Source organism: Sinohyriopsis cumingii, chromosome 6 (assembly GCF_028554795.1).
Source record: "Sinohyriopsis cumingii isolate HCF-2022 chromosome 6, ASM2855479v2, whole genome shotgun sequence".
Taxonomy (NCBI): domain Eukaryota; kingdom Metazoa; phylum Mollusca; class Bivalvia; order Unionida; family Unionidae; genus Sinohyriopsis; species Sinohyriopsis cumingii.
In genome coordinates, this window is record NC_142966.1 from 67,945,225 (window position 1) to 67,960,465 (window position 15,241).

Consider the following 15,241-nt stretch of genomic DNA (forward strand, 5'->3'; position numbering starts at 1 on the left):
TTATCTTTTTAAAATAAAATAAATAAGAACGGAAAAAATTCCTTTTAAAATGTGTATCAACAACCCAAATAAGCATGTATGTATATATATATATATATATATATATATATATATATATATATATATATATATATATATATATATATATATATATATTGAATAGTATTCATTTACTTTAAATGGATGTAAATACTGTTAATAACAAAATCTAAACTTTTAAGAGTTCTTTGAGTCTTAGGAAGCATATTTTTACTGCACACACACAAACACATAGACACACAGTGTGTTAAATCTCAAAACATGCATGTTGTGTTAGAGGATTACACTGCTGTGCATGGTGTGCATGAAAATGCGTGATTTATGAAACAAAGTGGGCCATTTACACAAGATTTAATACACAAATGTTAGAATAGAAGACCAAGTCTGATGTACGACACTTACCGTCTGTGATAATCATTTGGAAATTAAAATAAAAATATCCATTGTTTAACGATGATGTCCTTTCTTACAATTTACATGTTCTTAAATATAACGTCTGAATAAAGACCAAAATGCAATCTTTAAGTGTTCAAACTATTGACCAGATTGGCTTCGTTGGAACGTTATTTATCTACTCGTAGAATATTATACAGTGACGGATTACCTATAATAATAGTTAATTAGTCATACAATAAATGTGTCATATTATTCCCAAAAATAATACGATAATGTCAGTCCCAACATATTTTGAAGAAGAATATTAACATCAGTAAGGTTTGGTACCGCACGTAGATTTATACTTGGTCGAGCTGCAATTGTATTGTAACTTTATATTAAGAAAAATGTATAATGCTTCAAACATTCTAGCTGTTTTATATAAATCAATTTCTTCTCTTGATTAGTATTCTACAGGTATACAAAAAACTAGAATTAGTGAAATGTTTATGCATTATAAAGTTGGTAAAAGGAGAACAAAATTATTTGGGAATATGATTATACATTTCATGTATTGTTTTAGTTTTCTTTTTCAGTCTCGGACACCGATACGGTGGCCAAGTGGTTAGAGCGTCCGCCTCGGATGCGGGAGGTCGTGGGTTCGATCCCCGGCCGAGTCATACCAAAGACTTACAAAAATGGTACCAACAGCTGCCTCGCTTGGCGCTCAGCATTAAGAGGATAGTGTTAGGACTGGTCGGCCTGATGTCAGGATAATGTGACTGGGTGGGACATCATGCTATATGTCTGCGGCATGATGCCCCAGTGCTAGACATCACTGTAAACTGCCACATTGCAGACATCGTAGCCTATTTGACTGAAAAATTGTTAAAGCTACGTTAAAAATCCAAATCACATCACATCACATCACATCACATTACAGCACAGCACAGCACAGCACTCCCTCTCGTGCGTAAGGGAAAAATACGCAAAAATCTTGAGTGAGAGAGAAAAACAAATTGCGCTGGACGAAAACCATAAAACATTAAAACCAACAAGAATATGGTTCGTTGTAACCGTATGTTTACACTTTCTTTAAGATCTATCTACAGTGTTCATAATATCAATGATACATAATTCCAACAGCCTGTCGATACGATAAGTTAAATTTGTCGGTTACGAGGTACACATACTGTAACGTATTTAATGCGCTGATGTTGTTCTTACCCCCCCCCCCCAACTTCCCCCTCCCCCTCTGGATTATCGTAGCTAGATACGGGCGAAAATACATGAAAATATGAGCGTTGGCGATTTTCGCTTACGTCATACGACGATGTCTCTGGACCTATAAACTGCCACACTGCAGACATCGTAGCAATATGACTGAAAAATTGTTAAAGCTACGTTAAAAATCCAAATCACACACACACACTCTGTCTCGGACTATGCCTTTCTTCTTTCTTGGTTTCTTTTCGTTGCTTTATTTTTCATAAAACACCATCCATCCCTGTGCTGGTCTGAGACGCTTTGATTTCTCGTTCTGATTCACACCAAGGTATCCAAAAGTAAACCTTAGCTTGTAGGATTTCTGTGCAGGCAAATCATAGAGAGTAACAGGTACATAGGTCAGCCCATAGTTCAAATCGTTTAAGTCTGGACACTCCCATCTGTTTTCACTGCCTCTACGGTGACTCATTGTATCATTCCATGCTGTCTGGGGAAACAGGTGTCCAAGCCAACCCGTAAATTCTTTCATTACTCCCGACTGAAGAGGATTCTTGGTGACAATACAATTCCACCAGTCTACATCTGGCTTGCCTTGAATGCTCTCGGTGAATTTCGAGAGTATTTTCTGCACCATGTCAAACCACCAAATCAGATCTGGTAAAAATCCAGACAGCTTCTCTACTCTTTGCTGCATGTCTATATAATCATGAAGAGTTCCTAACAGACAGATCTCAGGAATCCCACACATAGTGAAAAAGTTATAGTTGAAGTACATCTTCATCGCTTCCATGAGACACCCTTTTGCCACCTGCGCTTCAATAACTCCAGTCGTACTGAACGGTCTGACCATGATTTCTGCGAAATCTCCTTTGGTATTGGCTTTGATCAACTTCGTAATTCCATCAACGCATTTCATCCATGACTCACGGTTGCAATTTTTCGTCGGTGCATATTCCTTTGGTAAAATGTTAAGGTCGGTTACATCCAAGTTTAAATTCATTTTACCCTCATGATTAACAAAGGCTTCCTGATATTTCTCCGCATTCTCCTTTCTTCCTAAGTAGTCAGCAACACCTTGACTGATAGCAACCCAGATATCGTCTGGGGAAAGCTCTATGCCCAGATGTTCATTGTACGCTTCCACAACCGTCGCAGCCAGTCCATGGCGTATCATTGTTTTCGTTTGTACGAAGGGATAGTTGCTCTCTCCAGTCTCATATTCGATTCCCTGTGTTCTTGCGAATTCACGTGCAAATTTTTCAATCGGCTTCTTTGAGTAAATGGTTTTACCAGGGGTGACATCTGCACATTTAAAAGATGCCATGTCTTTATCTGAAAAGCATTGACTTCGGTTATTTTAACAAACCATTCCTAAAGATATTCATATAATAAGAATTTTATCAGATTCAAAAACAAAGATAACCATGTACCGTCTATAGTCGCTTAAAAGTCAAGTCCAACTACAAACCAAGAGATCGGATATGCATAATGCGCTTGACCATTAGAATCTACATTGTATAGATTATGATGATTATTGTTTAAAACAAAGAGCAAACACAGATCTGAGTCTGTGCAGTTTGCATTTAGACTCGACTCGTAAACGAGGTTAGACGGATTTAAAGTCTCTTTTGGGTCCTTTAGGTTTCATTATACACAATATAGCAAATGTGTTTATGTATAATGTATCCTGCTGTATATTATAATAATGTTTATCATACTGACTTCATGTACAGGAAGCTGTTCACTTTTTACTTTTTTTTAACCAAGTCTTATTTCCTTGATTTATCGCATTGCGTTATTCACTAAACGTTTAATACCTCAATTTGATCTATTTTGATGTTTCACGTCCGTTTTATGACATATGACTCCAAACCTATTAAACATTTTCTTTAACATGCTGATTTGTGGACGCCGTGGTTAAGTGGTTGGGGTCTTTTTAAAGAATAATATTATTTGTAATGGGATATTTCAAATTTTAAATGCTGCTTTTTGTTTTGAATTCAGAAACTCTTTCTGGATCTCGATCGTCTGCTCACCCACGATTGCAAAATATATACATTCGAAATGCTAAAATCGAAATATATTGCTCTCATCAGAAATCGGAATAAGCTGTTTTTGCGTGAAGTAAACTCCATGATGGTAATTAATTTTCCTGAATGGCACTCTTAAACCTTACAGCTGATTTCCTTGATGTGATGCTTTTTTCTGAGAAGTTAACAGTACTGATCCAGTCTTACGTGTGGCTATTCTAGTTCTCTTTCAGGTGACATACATCAAAGGAAGTAAACTGCACTGCTGTTAAATATAGTCACAAGAAAGTCACCCTTGGGCTGAATTAGAACTCAATGTCTTGCTGATGGGTATTTTGAAGACTTTATTATATCGTTTACTCTGTAAGACTCTCATTTAATTCTTCTCGTGCAAGAAAAAAAAATTGCTGTATTTTAATCATTATTTTCTATTTGTTTATGTTCACTTCTTTTGCTTGGTCTAGTGACTCTATTTGTAGGACTTTGTTTTTATTGACTATTGGCTATTGAATTAAATATAGCATCTATGAAGAAAAAAAACACTTATTCGATACAAAAGCACACACGCACGCATGCACACACACAGTCACAGAAGTGGATAATGGACATGAAACAGATCAACATGACCGGAAGAAGAAAACAATTCTTGACTACTACACAATTTATTGAGGTCAAAACCGTGAAAATCTTACGAAATTGCAACCACTTCTTTCCATAACTCTGTATGAAACATTAAAGATTATTGTATGGCATCAGTGACTTGCAATGAATATTTAATGAGGAACCTAAGAATGAAAGAGAAAACATGACGACCGCAAGAGTAACAGAACGAGATGCCTGGAAATTCATCCCATTGGTGTATGTTCTACAATGCCTCATTTTGGCCCACAAACTCTTCCCAAATTTCTTCGTATGCCCGAATTACGTAACTGAGAGCCTCCTCTGCCCACAGTCAGGACAGCCATAAATTAATTTCTATGCTGATTCACTAAAGCAACACGACAGAGGTGTTTATACTTTCATGCATAGAGGGATTATACACTCATGCATATAGGGATTATTATTTCGAAAGACTATTATGTCGACCTTTTTCACTAAACAGAGACACGTGTACCAGGATCAGACTATTTCTTATAATGCCGATTTAAAGGCTAAAACTTCGCCAGCTGGGGCATTTTTTGGACATCATTGTTAACTTTAGAGGGGAAAAAAACTTTGTGTACCTGGACTTTGTTTTTATTGAGTATTGGCTATTGAATTAAATATAGCATCGATGAAATAAAAAGCTTCTTCGATACAAAAGCGAGAATAAAAATATACACAACATACAATCACACTAACCAATAAACCATTATAGAAATGTACAGACAATTCAATACCCTCTGAAGCACCCTTTACTACATTTGGTAGAATGCCCTATAGTTGTATTTAGCAGACTACAAAGTATTGATTCAAATCGTCAAAGACAACGTTCACAACTTCTCGTTGATACGCAAATATGCTTTAAATAACTAATTTCTCCGCTGCATCTTAATGAAAGTAGTATATATCATACAAAAGAAAACAAAAGGGAAAGAAAGAAAAATACAGCATTAGCGGGAGAAAAAAACAGGCGATTGCGGTACCACAAAAAAGAAACAAAATTACATGTATCATTTACGTTCTACGATTAGGGCATAACTATCTAAAAATTCATAAAATTAAATATAAACGGTACTTACCAAAACGCCAGAATGTTCAAGAATAACGTATATCTGCTACAAAGTAACGACAAGTCAACAGTCGCTGCAAGTGACAATTGTCGATTTAGTATAGTTCGATTTAGTCACGCAAACGCAACACCGACATAATTTGACTTTTGCTATTGTAATAAAAGGGGTGTTAAAGGTTGTAAAATTATTAGCAAGCATACAATTTCTCATAAATTAACGTCACAAGCCTGTATGGCTATATACAGATGTTTCTTCTTACTTTTACAGGAATTTCCTCGGCATCATTACAAACAATTACTTGAATCGCATTATTCAATTAGAGTACCATCCTTCCCTATCATATAAAATAGATCAATCCACAAAAATAATATAGGCAACGTAAATATCATTGGTGAACTAAACGCACCACACGCAGTCTAATTTATTCACACTTCCTAGTTCATTTTTAATAAAGTTATATATACGATTGGTTCGCTACTTACATAAGACACGTTCCTTTGTGTTCATACTTCCAGATTCATTACAATGAATAGAAGCAAAGTACATGCATTTAAGAATATGAGATATAATCTACTTTAAAGTACTTGAGTGTGTTGGGGGTAAATGTGTGTGTGTGTGCATGTCTCTCTCTCTCTCTCTCTCTCTCTCTCTCTCTCTCTCTCTCTCTCATATATATATATATATATATATATATATATAGTTAGATTCATTGATAGATGTTTAAAACATTCCTTATTCAATTTATGCAAACAAATGTTTTCTTCAATATTGTTTGCTGTGAACATTTTGCTCTGGTTTGCTTTACATTTAACATTGTTAGGAAATAGTTGTGTACATGCATCTTTCATATAGTCTTAAGAATTTGACAGTTGTGTTCGATATATGATACAATGCATATGGTCAAGTTGAACATGAGACATTACTGTAAACTAGTGTGTCAAATGCAATTAATTATTAGTTGGTCGAGTGCCGACTCGCAATCCAAGGATCAAAGGTTCGGTACTCACTTTATGTGTTCATACACGCACACACAATTACACACACACAGAGTCACAGAAGTGGATCACGGATACGTTATGGATAATGGACATGAAACAGATCAACATGACCGGAAGAAGAAACAAATTCTTGACTACTACACAAACTATTGAGGTCAAAAGCGTGAAGATCTTACGAAATTGCAACCACTTCTTTCCCTAACTCTGTATGAAACATTAAAGATTATTTTATAGCATCATTGACTTGCAATGAATATTTAATGAGGAACCTAAGAATGAAAGATAAAACATGACGACCGCAAGAGTAACAGAATGAGATGCCTGGAAATTCATCCCATTGGTATGTGTTCTACAATGCCTCCTTTTGGCCCGCAAACTCTTCCCAAATTTCTTCATGTGCCCGAATTACGTAACTGAGAGCGTCCTCTGCCCACAGTCAGGACAACCATAAAGTCATTTCTATGCTGATTCACTAATGCAACACGACAGAGGTGTTTATACTTTCAAATTTCCAGGGTAGTTGCCCACTTAGTGCCCGCTTGTTCACTCATGCATAGAGCGATTATCATTTCGAAAAGACCATTATGTCGACCTTTTTCACTAAACGGAGACACGTGTACCAGGCTCAGACTATTTTTTATAATCTAGATGCCGAAATAAAGGCTAAACCTCGCCAGCTTGGGCATTTTTTGGACATCATTGTTCAATTTACAGGAAAAAAACTGTGTACCAGATGGCCCATTACACAAAACATATACTTCTTGACTGTAATGAGTTCAAAAGTTTCTTAGCAATAGAAATGAGATACCGAGCGTTTTTCTTCTCAGAGATAAATATATCCAAAGAGGGATATTGGTAAAAGCTATCATAGACAACAGTCTCACAAAAGATAGGTATACGTTAATCTTGACTGAATTTTCAAAGTTTTGCCGTAAAAAGATTTTTTAAAACATGATGGTTCCTGGTTTCAGTAAATATGAAGTTTTATGAACCAGTAAACCTACGGTACTAATCTCTGCTTCGAGTCGGTCAAGGCGAGGTTATTTGTTGTTCTTTATAATCTAAGTTACAGCGAGCGCAGGGAGAGTGGAGATTTGTCCAACTTCATCCATGCTAGCAAAGCACGCTCTCGTGGTGACGAGTATCTTACGCACGGTGGTTCAGTTGACATACTTTATTGTGGACGTAGCAGGGAAGAACAAAAAAGCCGAACGATATGGTAACGTAGGGGATGCATATTCACATTAAGTGATGTATCCATATGCGGACAGAAAGTGGAAGGAAATGTGCATAATGTACTCTAATCAAAGACGAGTCCTATTTTCAACTGAGATCATAGAAGTAACCCGGATTAATAGCCACTGACAATGGCATAGGCTTTGCTCCTTATCTTACACGCATAGGCATTTTCATAACCAGCCCGGCCAAACTTTAGTCCCCGTCCTACAAATACATTACATTTGAGGCTCAAAATTAAATTATGAGTTGACACGAATGGCCAAGCATATGACTACACATAGATCAATGGATGGGTAGCAGAAGGAGAGAGAAAGAGAGGGAGATTGGTGGGTGGAAACAATATTCTTCATTTCGACGGTTCTAAATGACAGTTTAGTATGCAATGATTACAATATATGATGAAACATTGCATAAATTAATCAATGATTGGCAAACATTAAAGATTGTCCTAAACAAGTCACCGTACGTAGTCATACTAGTTGAGAAGAAATAAAATACAAAGTTTAATATAAATTATATCGACAGTCGTTAAAATGCAAGTTTCACAAGCCTGCCTATTTTAATTGCTAATCTACCAGTTGCTTCTTTGCCAGGAATGTTCATGTATTGTTGCGAAGCCTGTCACACCTTGACTTAATACGTTCATGGGGAGGTCACATTATTAAGCAAAGCTATTTGCTTCCTGTCTGAAGTAACGACCAAAATGTATACTGATTTTATCCAAGCCTTCCTAAAATCATTGTAAGATGAGAAGGCAAAGTGGGTTAGAGGGACAGGTCACAGAGGGGTTTGCAATGCAGGTGACAGACCCGAATTTCCGCTCTTCAAAATGAACGGTAACTATTACGAAAGATCGACAAAAGATCGAGAAAGGGCTGATCGCATACTTCGGAGAAAGAGAACAGTGAAGACCTGTTCTCCAACGTAAATGGTTTTGGACCATCTCATCAATACTAGTGCTTCATAAAAAGTAAAATTAGTACCTGAGATTCATCAATGACGCCTGCCACCAAAGTTTTGTCTGACAAAAATGAAGTTAGATTTGCAAAGAAATACAAAGCTTCCTAACAGCAATATCAAATAAATCCGCCGTCGTGGTAGACTTTGACAAGGAGCACAGCGACGTCACCTATACAGCCCTAATTTAGCTCCAAGTGTTTCTTATTTTTTTTATTTTTATTTTTTTAAATTGTACCCCGTTTTCAAAGATTAGCTGAGGTGGACAATCTGAAAGCATACGTCCCGCTGGAAGCGCAAATTTTCATTGTATGAACAACATACCACAATGTGAATACAAAATGTTTAGTCATCGGATAATCAGACAGAGAAAGTGTGTAGAGGTGCATGGGGAGTGTGAGAATACATTGACGTACTATTCACTATTTGTTGCAGAACGCACTTATATTCGGAACCTTTTTAAATACCCTCGTAAGGGATTTAATATGGAAATAGCTGAAGTTAAAAGACGGTAAAGGTATCGCAGACAATTCAAGACAAACGGGGAAGGGAAGATACCTTGATTCATAGTTTGGGATGACATTGGAGTTAACCAACTACGATTAGATCAAAGAGGCAATTCTGCGAAGGGCCAAGAGATCATTCAGTGGCACCGTTTTAAATAATGGTATTTTCCCAGTGAGTTGTCAAAAGGGATTATAGTCCCGATTTTTAAAAGAGCAACGTTGTCCCGATTTTTAAAAGAGCAACGTTGACGAGGTAATAGTGGCATGATGCTTTTCAGACAGGTAAATCATTTATGAAATGTTTATTTAATAGTAGTCTAGATATCTGGGATGAATCTGGTAGTATGTGTATTGATGTACCGCGTGTTTTAGATCTGGCATGTGTTCTAGGAATAATAGGTATTTTTGCATAATTTTATTCCACATTTTACTGACAATAGTTACAAACTGCACTGTGCATTCAATGACTTTTGATATGTAATCAGAGAGGATATTACGATCAGCCTATCAGTTTAAAACAAATCAGACTTTAATTTCTTGATTTTACGATACAGGAGGTTCACCATTAGATTTTAAATGTTCAGCCAGTATTTAGTTATCTGTCTTGTACATGTCATAACATTGTCTTTAGAGGTAAAATGTTTTAAATGTTCAGCCAAAATTAAATCATCTGTCTTGTACATGTCATAACACCGTCTTTAGAGGCTACAAATTTGGTTGCAAAAAATGTGCAGTTATCTTTTCAGTCAATATATATGATGTCAATATTCCATTTACCTAACACTTTTCCAAATTATTACTAACCACCAACAACTGACGCACGTGGCGCTTACCTCCACTTAATAACGCAACAGATAAAGTATGTTGTTCTCTCTTAGTACACTATTAGACATATATCCTTCACAGCTCTCAGTTGTTGTTGTCAACTCAAGACAAAATTTATAAACATTTCCCAGGTTCTGGGAACTATTATACATTTTAAGAACTTATCTGTCACTATTATTAAGCTGATCTTGTCAGCAAGGAGGGTGGCTGATGGACTGGAAAAGTTACCTTGTACCTTGCTGTTAATATGGCAATAGTCGTGGTTGCTGATTATACAGACTATCAGACCCAGAGAAAATATATCTTGGCTCTGGCCTGCTAATGACCATAATATCGTCCTAAGATGAGTTTTTGAAATATGTCTAGGAAGTAGCAACTTCATAGACTTTTATCCTCTGAACAGTAAGTCTCTGTGAGAGATACAAGTTTCATTTCTAAATTGTTGATGTGGAGGAGACTGTCTTCATGTTACCAATGACCATGGAGAAATACTCCTGTGGGCTCTAAATGAGAACCCCAACCTGAATCTGACATGTCAGTGTACAGACATGAATGGGGTTATGGGCAGCAGCAGAACTCCCCTCAGAAATTTGTTTTGACTGTACCAGCACTTCAGATGGTGCTAAGAAGTACCGGTACACCCTAAACTGCCAACAGCAGAAACTGAAGAGAATGTAAATTGAGTCTCCCAAGGGATACCAAGTCCTTCCCTGAATTCAGGGATTCCAGAAGAGAAAGGTACAGACAAGTAAACAATGAAATATTTGCAACAAGCTTAAAAGGTCCGGGGTTTTATGTATCCTCTCTGAGGGCACACAAACCTGGCCTATAGAAGGAAATTCATTCCTATATACACAGAGATGATCATGAGAGTGAATGAGATTGAATTTCTTCAGGTCTAGAATCAGTCGAAACTGAGTCACTACAGGCTAACAGTGGGGTCATGTGATGTAACAGGGACTATTTGTTGTTGTTGCCTAGCAGCAAACCATCAAAGTACTGGATCAGTAGCAGATCAATGGACACTGACCCGTCAGCTAATTTCATAGCATTCCTAACTGAAGTCATAGTTTCCATTTTGAAAGTTTCCTCAAGCAGTAATTTGTTTAGAAGGGTAAGATCCAATAATAAGCCTCAATTTTCTGCCCTTTTTGGCGACCAGATATATCCGGGAGTAGAAACCATGCGACTGGATGTTCTAAAACATCGCTACTGCACCCGTGATAGAGGAGAGAATTCTGTAAAACATACATATATAAATTCTCCTTTTATACAGAATGGACCACCAATCTCCAGTGGTATTTGACCAGGTCTTTGAATAGCTGTTGCAAGGCAATGGCAGATAAGGCACACAACTGTTTCCAGTCAGCCAACTGTCCCTGCTTCTCCTTGCCGGCCCTAGCACTTTTCCCCTCATGGCAAAATGATTAAAACAAATTTAATAAAAATCACATTAAATAAATAAACGTTTATTAAGAAACAAACTGACCTGCCTACCCTAATTTTAAAAACCACCGCAATAGGAAACATATATGGGGGGGTCTAAAGATTCTTCCTTCAGAAAAATGAAGGAAACTGCTCAAAAGTGAGGCAAGCAAAGGAGCCTCCTGCGATGCCCACTTGTGAAGCTTCAACATCCAACGGGTGTGGAAGTAAGGCCACTGGCCAGGCAAATGAATGAACCTTATAGTTTGAGACTGATATTAAGGGTCTCAATGTAACATGGGGGGCTGACCACCTTTAACTTTGTATCCCTGATTCTTGACCATAACTGTTTATAGCAACTTATGCAACCATCAGAGAGTGCGGAAGTAGCAGCAAGTTCAGTTGGGGCATTTTCCAAGTAAGACAGAATCTTAGTGTCACTTGAACACTTCGACTTAGGGCACATGTCCGGTGGAAGAACTTCAGAGACAGCCATGTTGAATGAACAAGTGTCCTCCTTCTTGGCCACTTCTTTGTGACACTTGGTGAGAATTATTTGGACATCCTTGGAGGGGAGGGTTCACTCTATCCTCCAAAACTAAAGTAAATTCCTAGAAATCTTTTAATTTGTGATAATCAACAAGGCATCATTATCATCATCTTCTGGTTCCAAAACTCAGTGGGAGACAGGAGAAGTTGCTCCAGGATAATGCCTGTAATGGGAAGGCCTCGAAATAAGGACATAAATATTATGTACCTCTGTATAAGGTACAACAGAATGTCCTTAATGGATATGGTGTCAGAAAAGCAAGAATTCTTATCTTTCCTTGGTCTCTTAGTAAAAGGGGGACAGAACATCTGCTTACTCGACAATCTTTTCTGTGAAACTTGTGAGGGTCATCTACACACATACGTGCACCAAAACGATTAAAAGAGAAAATGAGAAAGGAATGACCATAAGTCCAATTTCCTATCCTAGGAGTGTACATAAAAGCAGGCTTCATCCCTGTGACTGGATGTAGCAAATGGGGGGTAACAACCTTAAAAGGTCCAGGGTTTTATGTATTATTCCTGTTGCTATACCTAGATACAGTAAGTTGTAAATACCGGTGACTGTTTTGGTGACTGATGACTAATGTCTCATGACTAGTGGTCAGTTCCTGGTGGTCTGCCCAGAACCTGTTAACCAGTGGTCGGTACCCAGTGATAAATGGCCAGTCATTTAGAGTCAATAGAGGTCTAGATAGAAGGGAATTTTCCCAAGATCAAGAAAAGCTAGAATGATATCTAACCATCTGGGATTTGTGTGATTCTAATCACTGCCTGACTTCTGGTACTATGGGTCTCGTGCCCTTGAAGGAAAGGTGCAAGGAGTCTCCATATTACGGCTCTGTTCAAACTCCATGGAGTATTACTGTGTTTGATCTTGGAAAATTGCATCCCTGTGGGGTCTGATGCACTCAGACCCTTCATGCTTATTGCCCTTTACAGTAGTAAATTCTTCCTTCTTTTAGACTACATACTGTCTGGTCTAAGAAGGGTGCTGCTCTTCACTTTTCTTCTTAAGGAAACAAACACAGTCCTCTGAGAAATATCTGTTACACAGGTAGTAACAGTTTTTCTCACCTGGAAGCTGCTGTTTCTCACCATTTTATTTGGGGAGATGCAGTTAATTCTAGCTAAACTTTGCATAATGTGAGATCCAAATTACCCATAAGGAGAAGAAAAGTATGCCCCCTTCCTCTTTTTATATAAGTGCAGACTGTCAGCAAAGTCCCAGATGTAATCCGACCATAGACAACAAATTGAACATCTGTACACTCATGTAATTTTGTATGCAGTGTACAAGTTGAGTGTACCATGAGCCTTTCTTACGATCAAATTTATCGACCAAATGAGGCATCTGTAAATAAAAGTTCTAAAAACAAAAATCCTCAGTATGTTTGCATTAAGAATAATTTTAAACTAAAAACACCCAATTCTTTTGGGAAAATCTAATTTCACTTCATTGTAATTTTTGTGTGTGAAATGCCCAATAGGTCCAAAAGTTATCTGTGGAACTAAAAGCAAAAATGTTGTGATGCAATATCATTTTGGTTCACTGGATTTGCTGTATGAACATTTGGTTGACAAAACAAAATGGCAACTGACAGGGCAAATGAAGCAAAGATTTAAACACATTAGATGCAATCTCTGTATTACACACGAACCTATATTGCCTTACCAGTTAACAACGTCTGCAGAACAGTTAAAGATTTCCCTCCTGGGACAGCACAGAGGTCTAGGACTTTATCGTTAGGGTGAAGATCAAGAGCTATCACAGGTAAAACTGATGAGGCATCCATCAAATAATAGCATTAAAAAAAGATGCAAATGCATAGGTCATGATTACAGAGATTATACAAGGTTTGATTTTAACAAACATCTGCAAGCCCATGTTTTTTCTCCAAGTGCATAAGGTGTTTCCTGTCAAACCTTTGCACACAGCAAACCATATATAGTTGTTATTCTAACCAGACTGTTGATGAATTACACATATTACATACCTAATTACCATCTGCATTGACATTTACCATGTATGATGATTTTTTTCACATGGTTTATTAAGGTGGTAATTGTCAAGTAGATCTGGAAATTAAAACCTCCAATACTTTGCATTGAGATTTGTCATGTATGATGATTTTTTCACATGGTTTTATTAAGGTGGTAAGTTGATCTGGAAATTAAAACCTCCAATACTTTGCATTTCTGAGGTCCTGATCTTGATTAGTGCTACATAATAATGACAATGATGCGCTAAACATCGTCAACATTTACTAAAAGACATTTAAAAAACTATGTGAATTTTGAAAAGGTACTGATTTGTTTTTCTCAAGACTGAGCAATTGTGATTATTATCTTGTTGCAAAGAATTTAAAAATTTTTATAGTTCATGGGGGAAATATATTCATGGTGATTTATACAGTTTCCTTTTTGATTGTATCATATTGTTATCTTTGCTTTGATTTGTAAACATTAGTAAAACTATTAATGTATTAATGTATTTTATCCAGTCTACACAGGTTTAAGGATTTCCATGACAACTTATTCAATAAGTCTTGGGTTCAATCCATTATTCTGCCACAGGCAAGGGGTAGAGGTCGCTCATCCAAGGTCGAAAGCTTTCCTAGTATCACTGCTGGAAAGATCCTACTACATCTACATCTGGGCCATTAAGCAAACCTCCTATCAGCTATCATTTATTGCACAACTGATGAGAAATAACTCCACATTTTATATTAAGCTCAAATCTTAGCTGAATTACGATTGTATTGGGTGGCACCGTAATTCAAATCTACAGATATTTACAGTTACAGCATATTCTAGGGATATTGCAATGTCCAACCATTTACAGTTTCAGGATTTTCTAATTCATCACCATCACCACCAGGTGTTTCATTCTTCTCCAACTGGAAGACCATCATCTGTTTCAATTAAGACATGATGCAATCGTGGGATGATGCAATCGTGTGATGCTAAAACAGGGCACTGACAAATGCTTCTCTTACATGTCTATGCAATCAGATGGGAAAGGCATGTTCAGTATGGGTTTTCTTTCTGCAATATATCACCTACAATAAATCTACGATGTGAAAAGTTGCTATTTTTTGTGTCAAGCCTGAAATATAAAGCAAAAAGTATGGATCTACTTTCTGTCATAATAATCTGGCTAGAAAGTATTCTTGTACTTTCTATATAAAGAAAAGGTCTGATAAAATAAGACATATTGTGACAAATTTTAATGTATGCATGCTGTTCACTTGTTACATGCAAATGTATCATGTATATTTGCATTAAATATTCAATGCTATAGAGTGACCGACAATAAGCTCGCCCGAGACATATCAGCATCATGAATGACCTTGAGT

General features: G+C 37.0%; 1 protein-coding gene across 1 annotated transcript; it reads right to left on the minus strand.

Annotated features, from left to right (window-relative positions):
• Positions 1-1,699: 1,699 nt before the first annotated feature.
• Positions 1,700-5,521, minus strand: LOC149797127 (uncharacterized). Its single transcript, XM_089960346.1, has 2 exons — positions 5,393-5,521; positions 1,700-2,973 (listed from the first exon to the last, which is right to left on the minus strand). The coding sequence occupies exon 2, from the start codon at positions 2,963-2,965 to the stop codon at positions 1,895-1,897; it is 1,071 nt and encodes a 356-aa protein (XP_089816472.1). The 5' UTR covers positions 2,966-2,973; positions 5,393-5,521; the 3' UTR covers positions 1,700-1,894.
• Between the last annotated feature and the right edge of the window lie 9,720 nt (positions 5,522-15,241).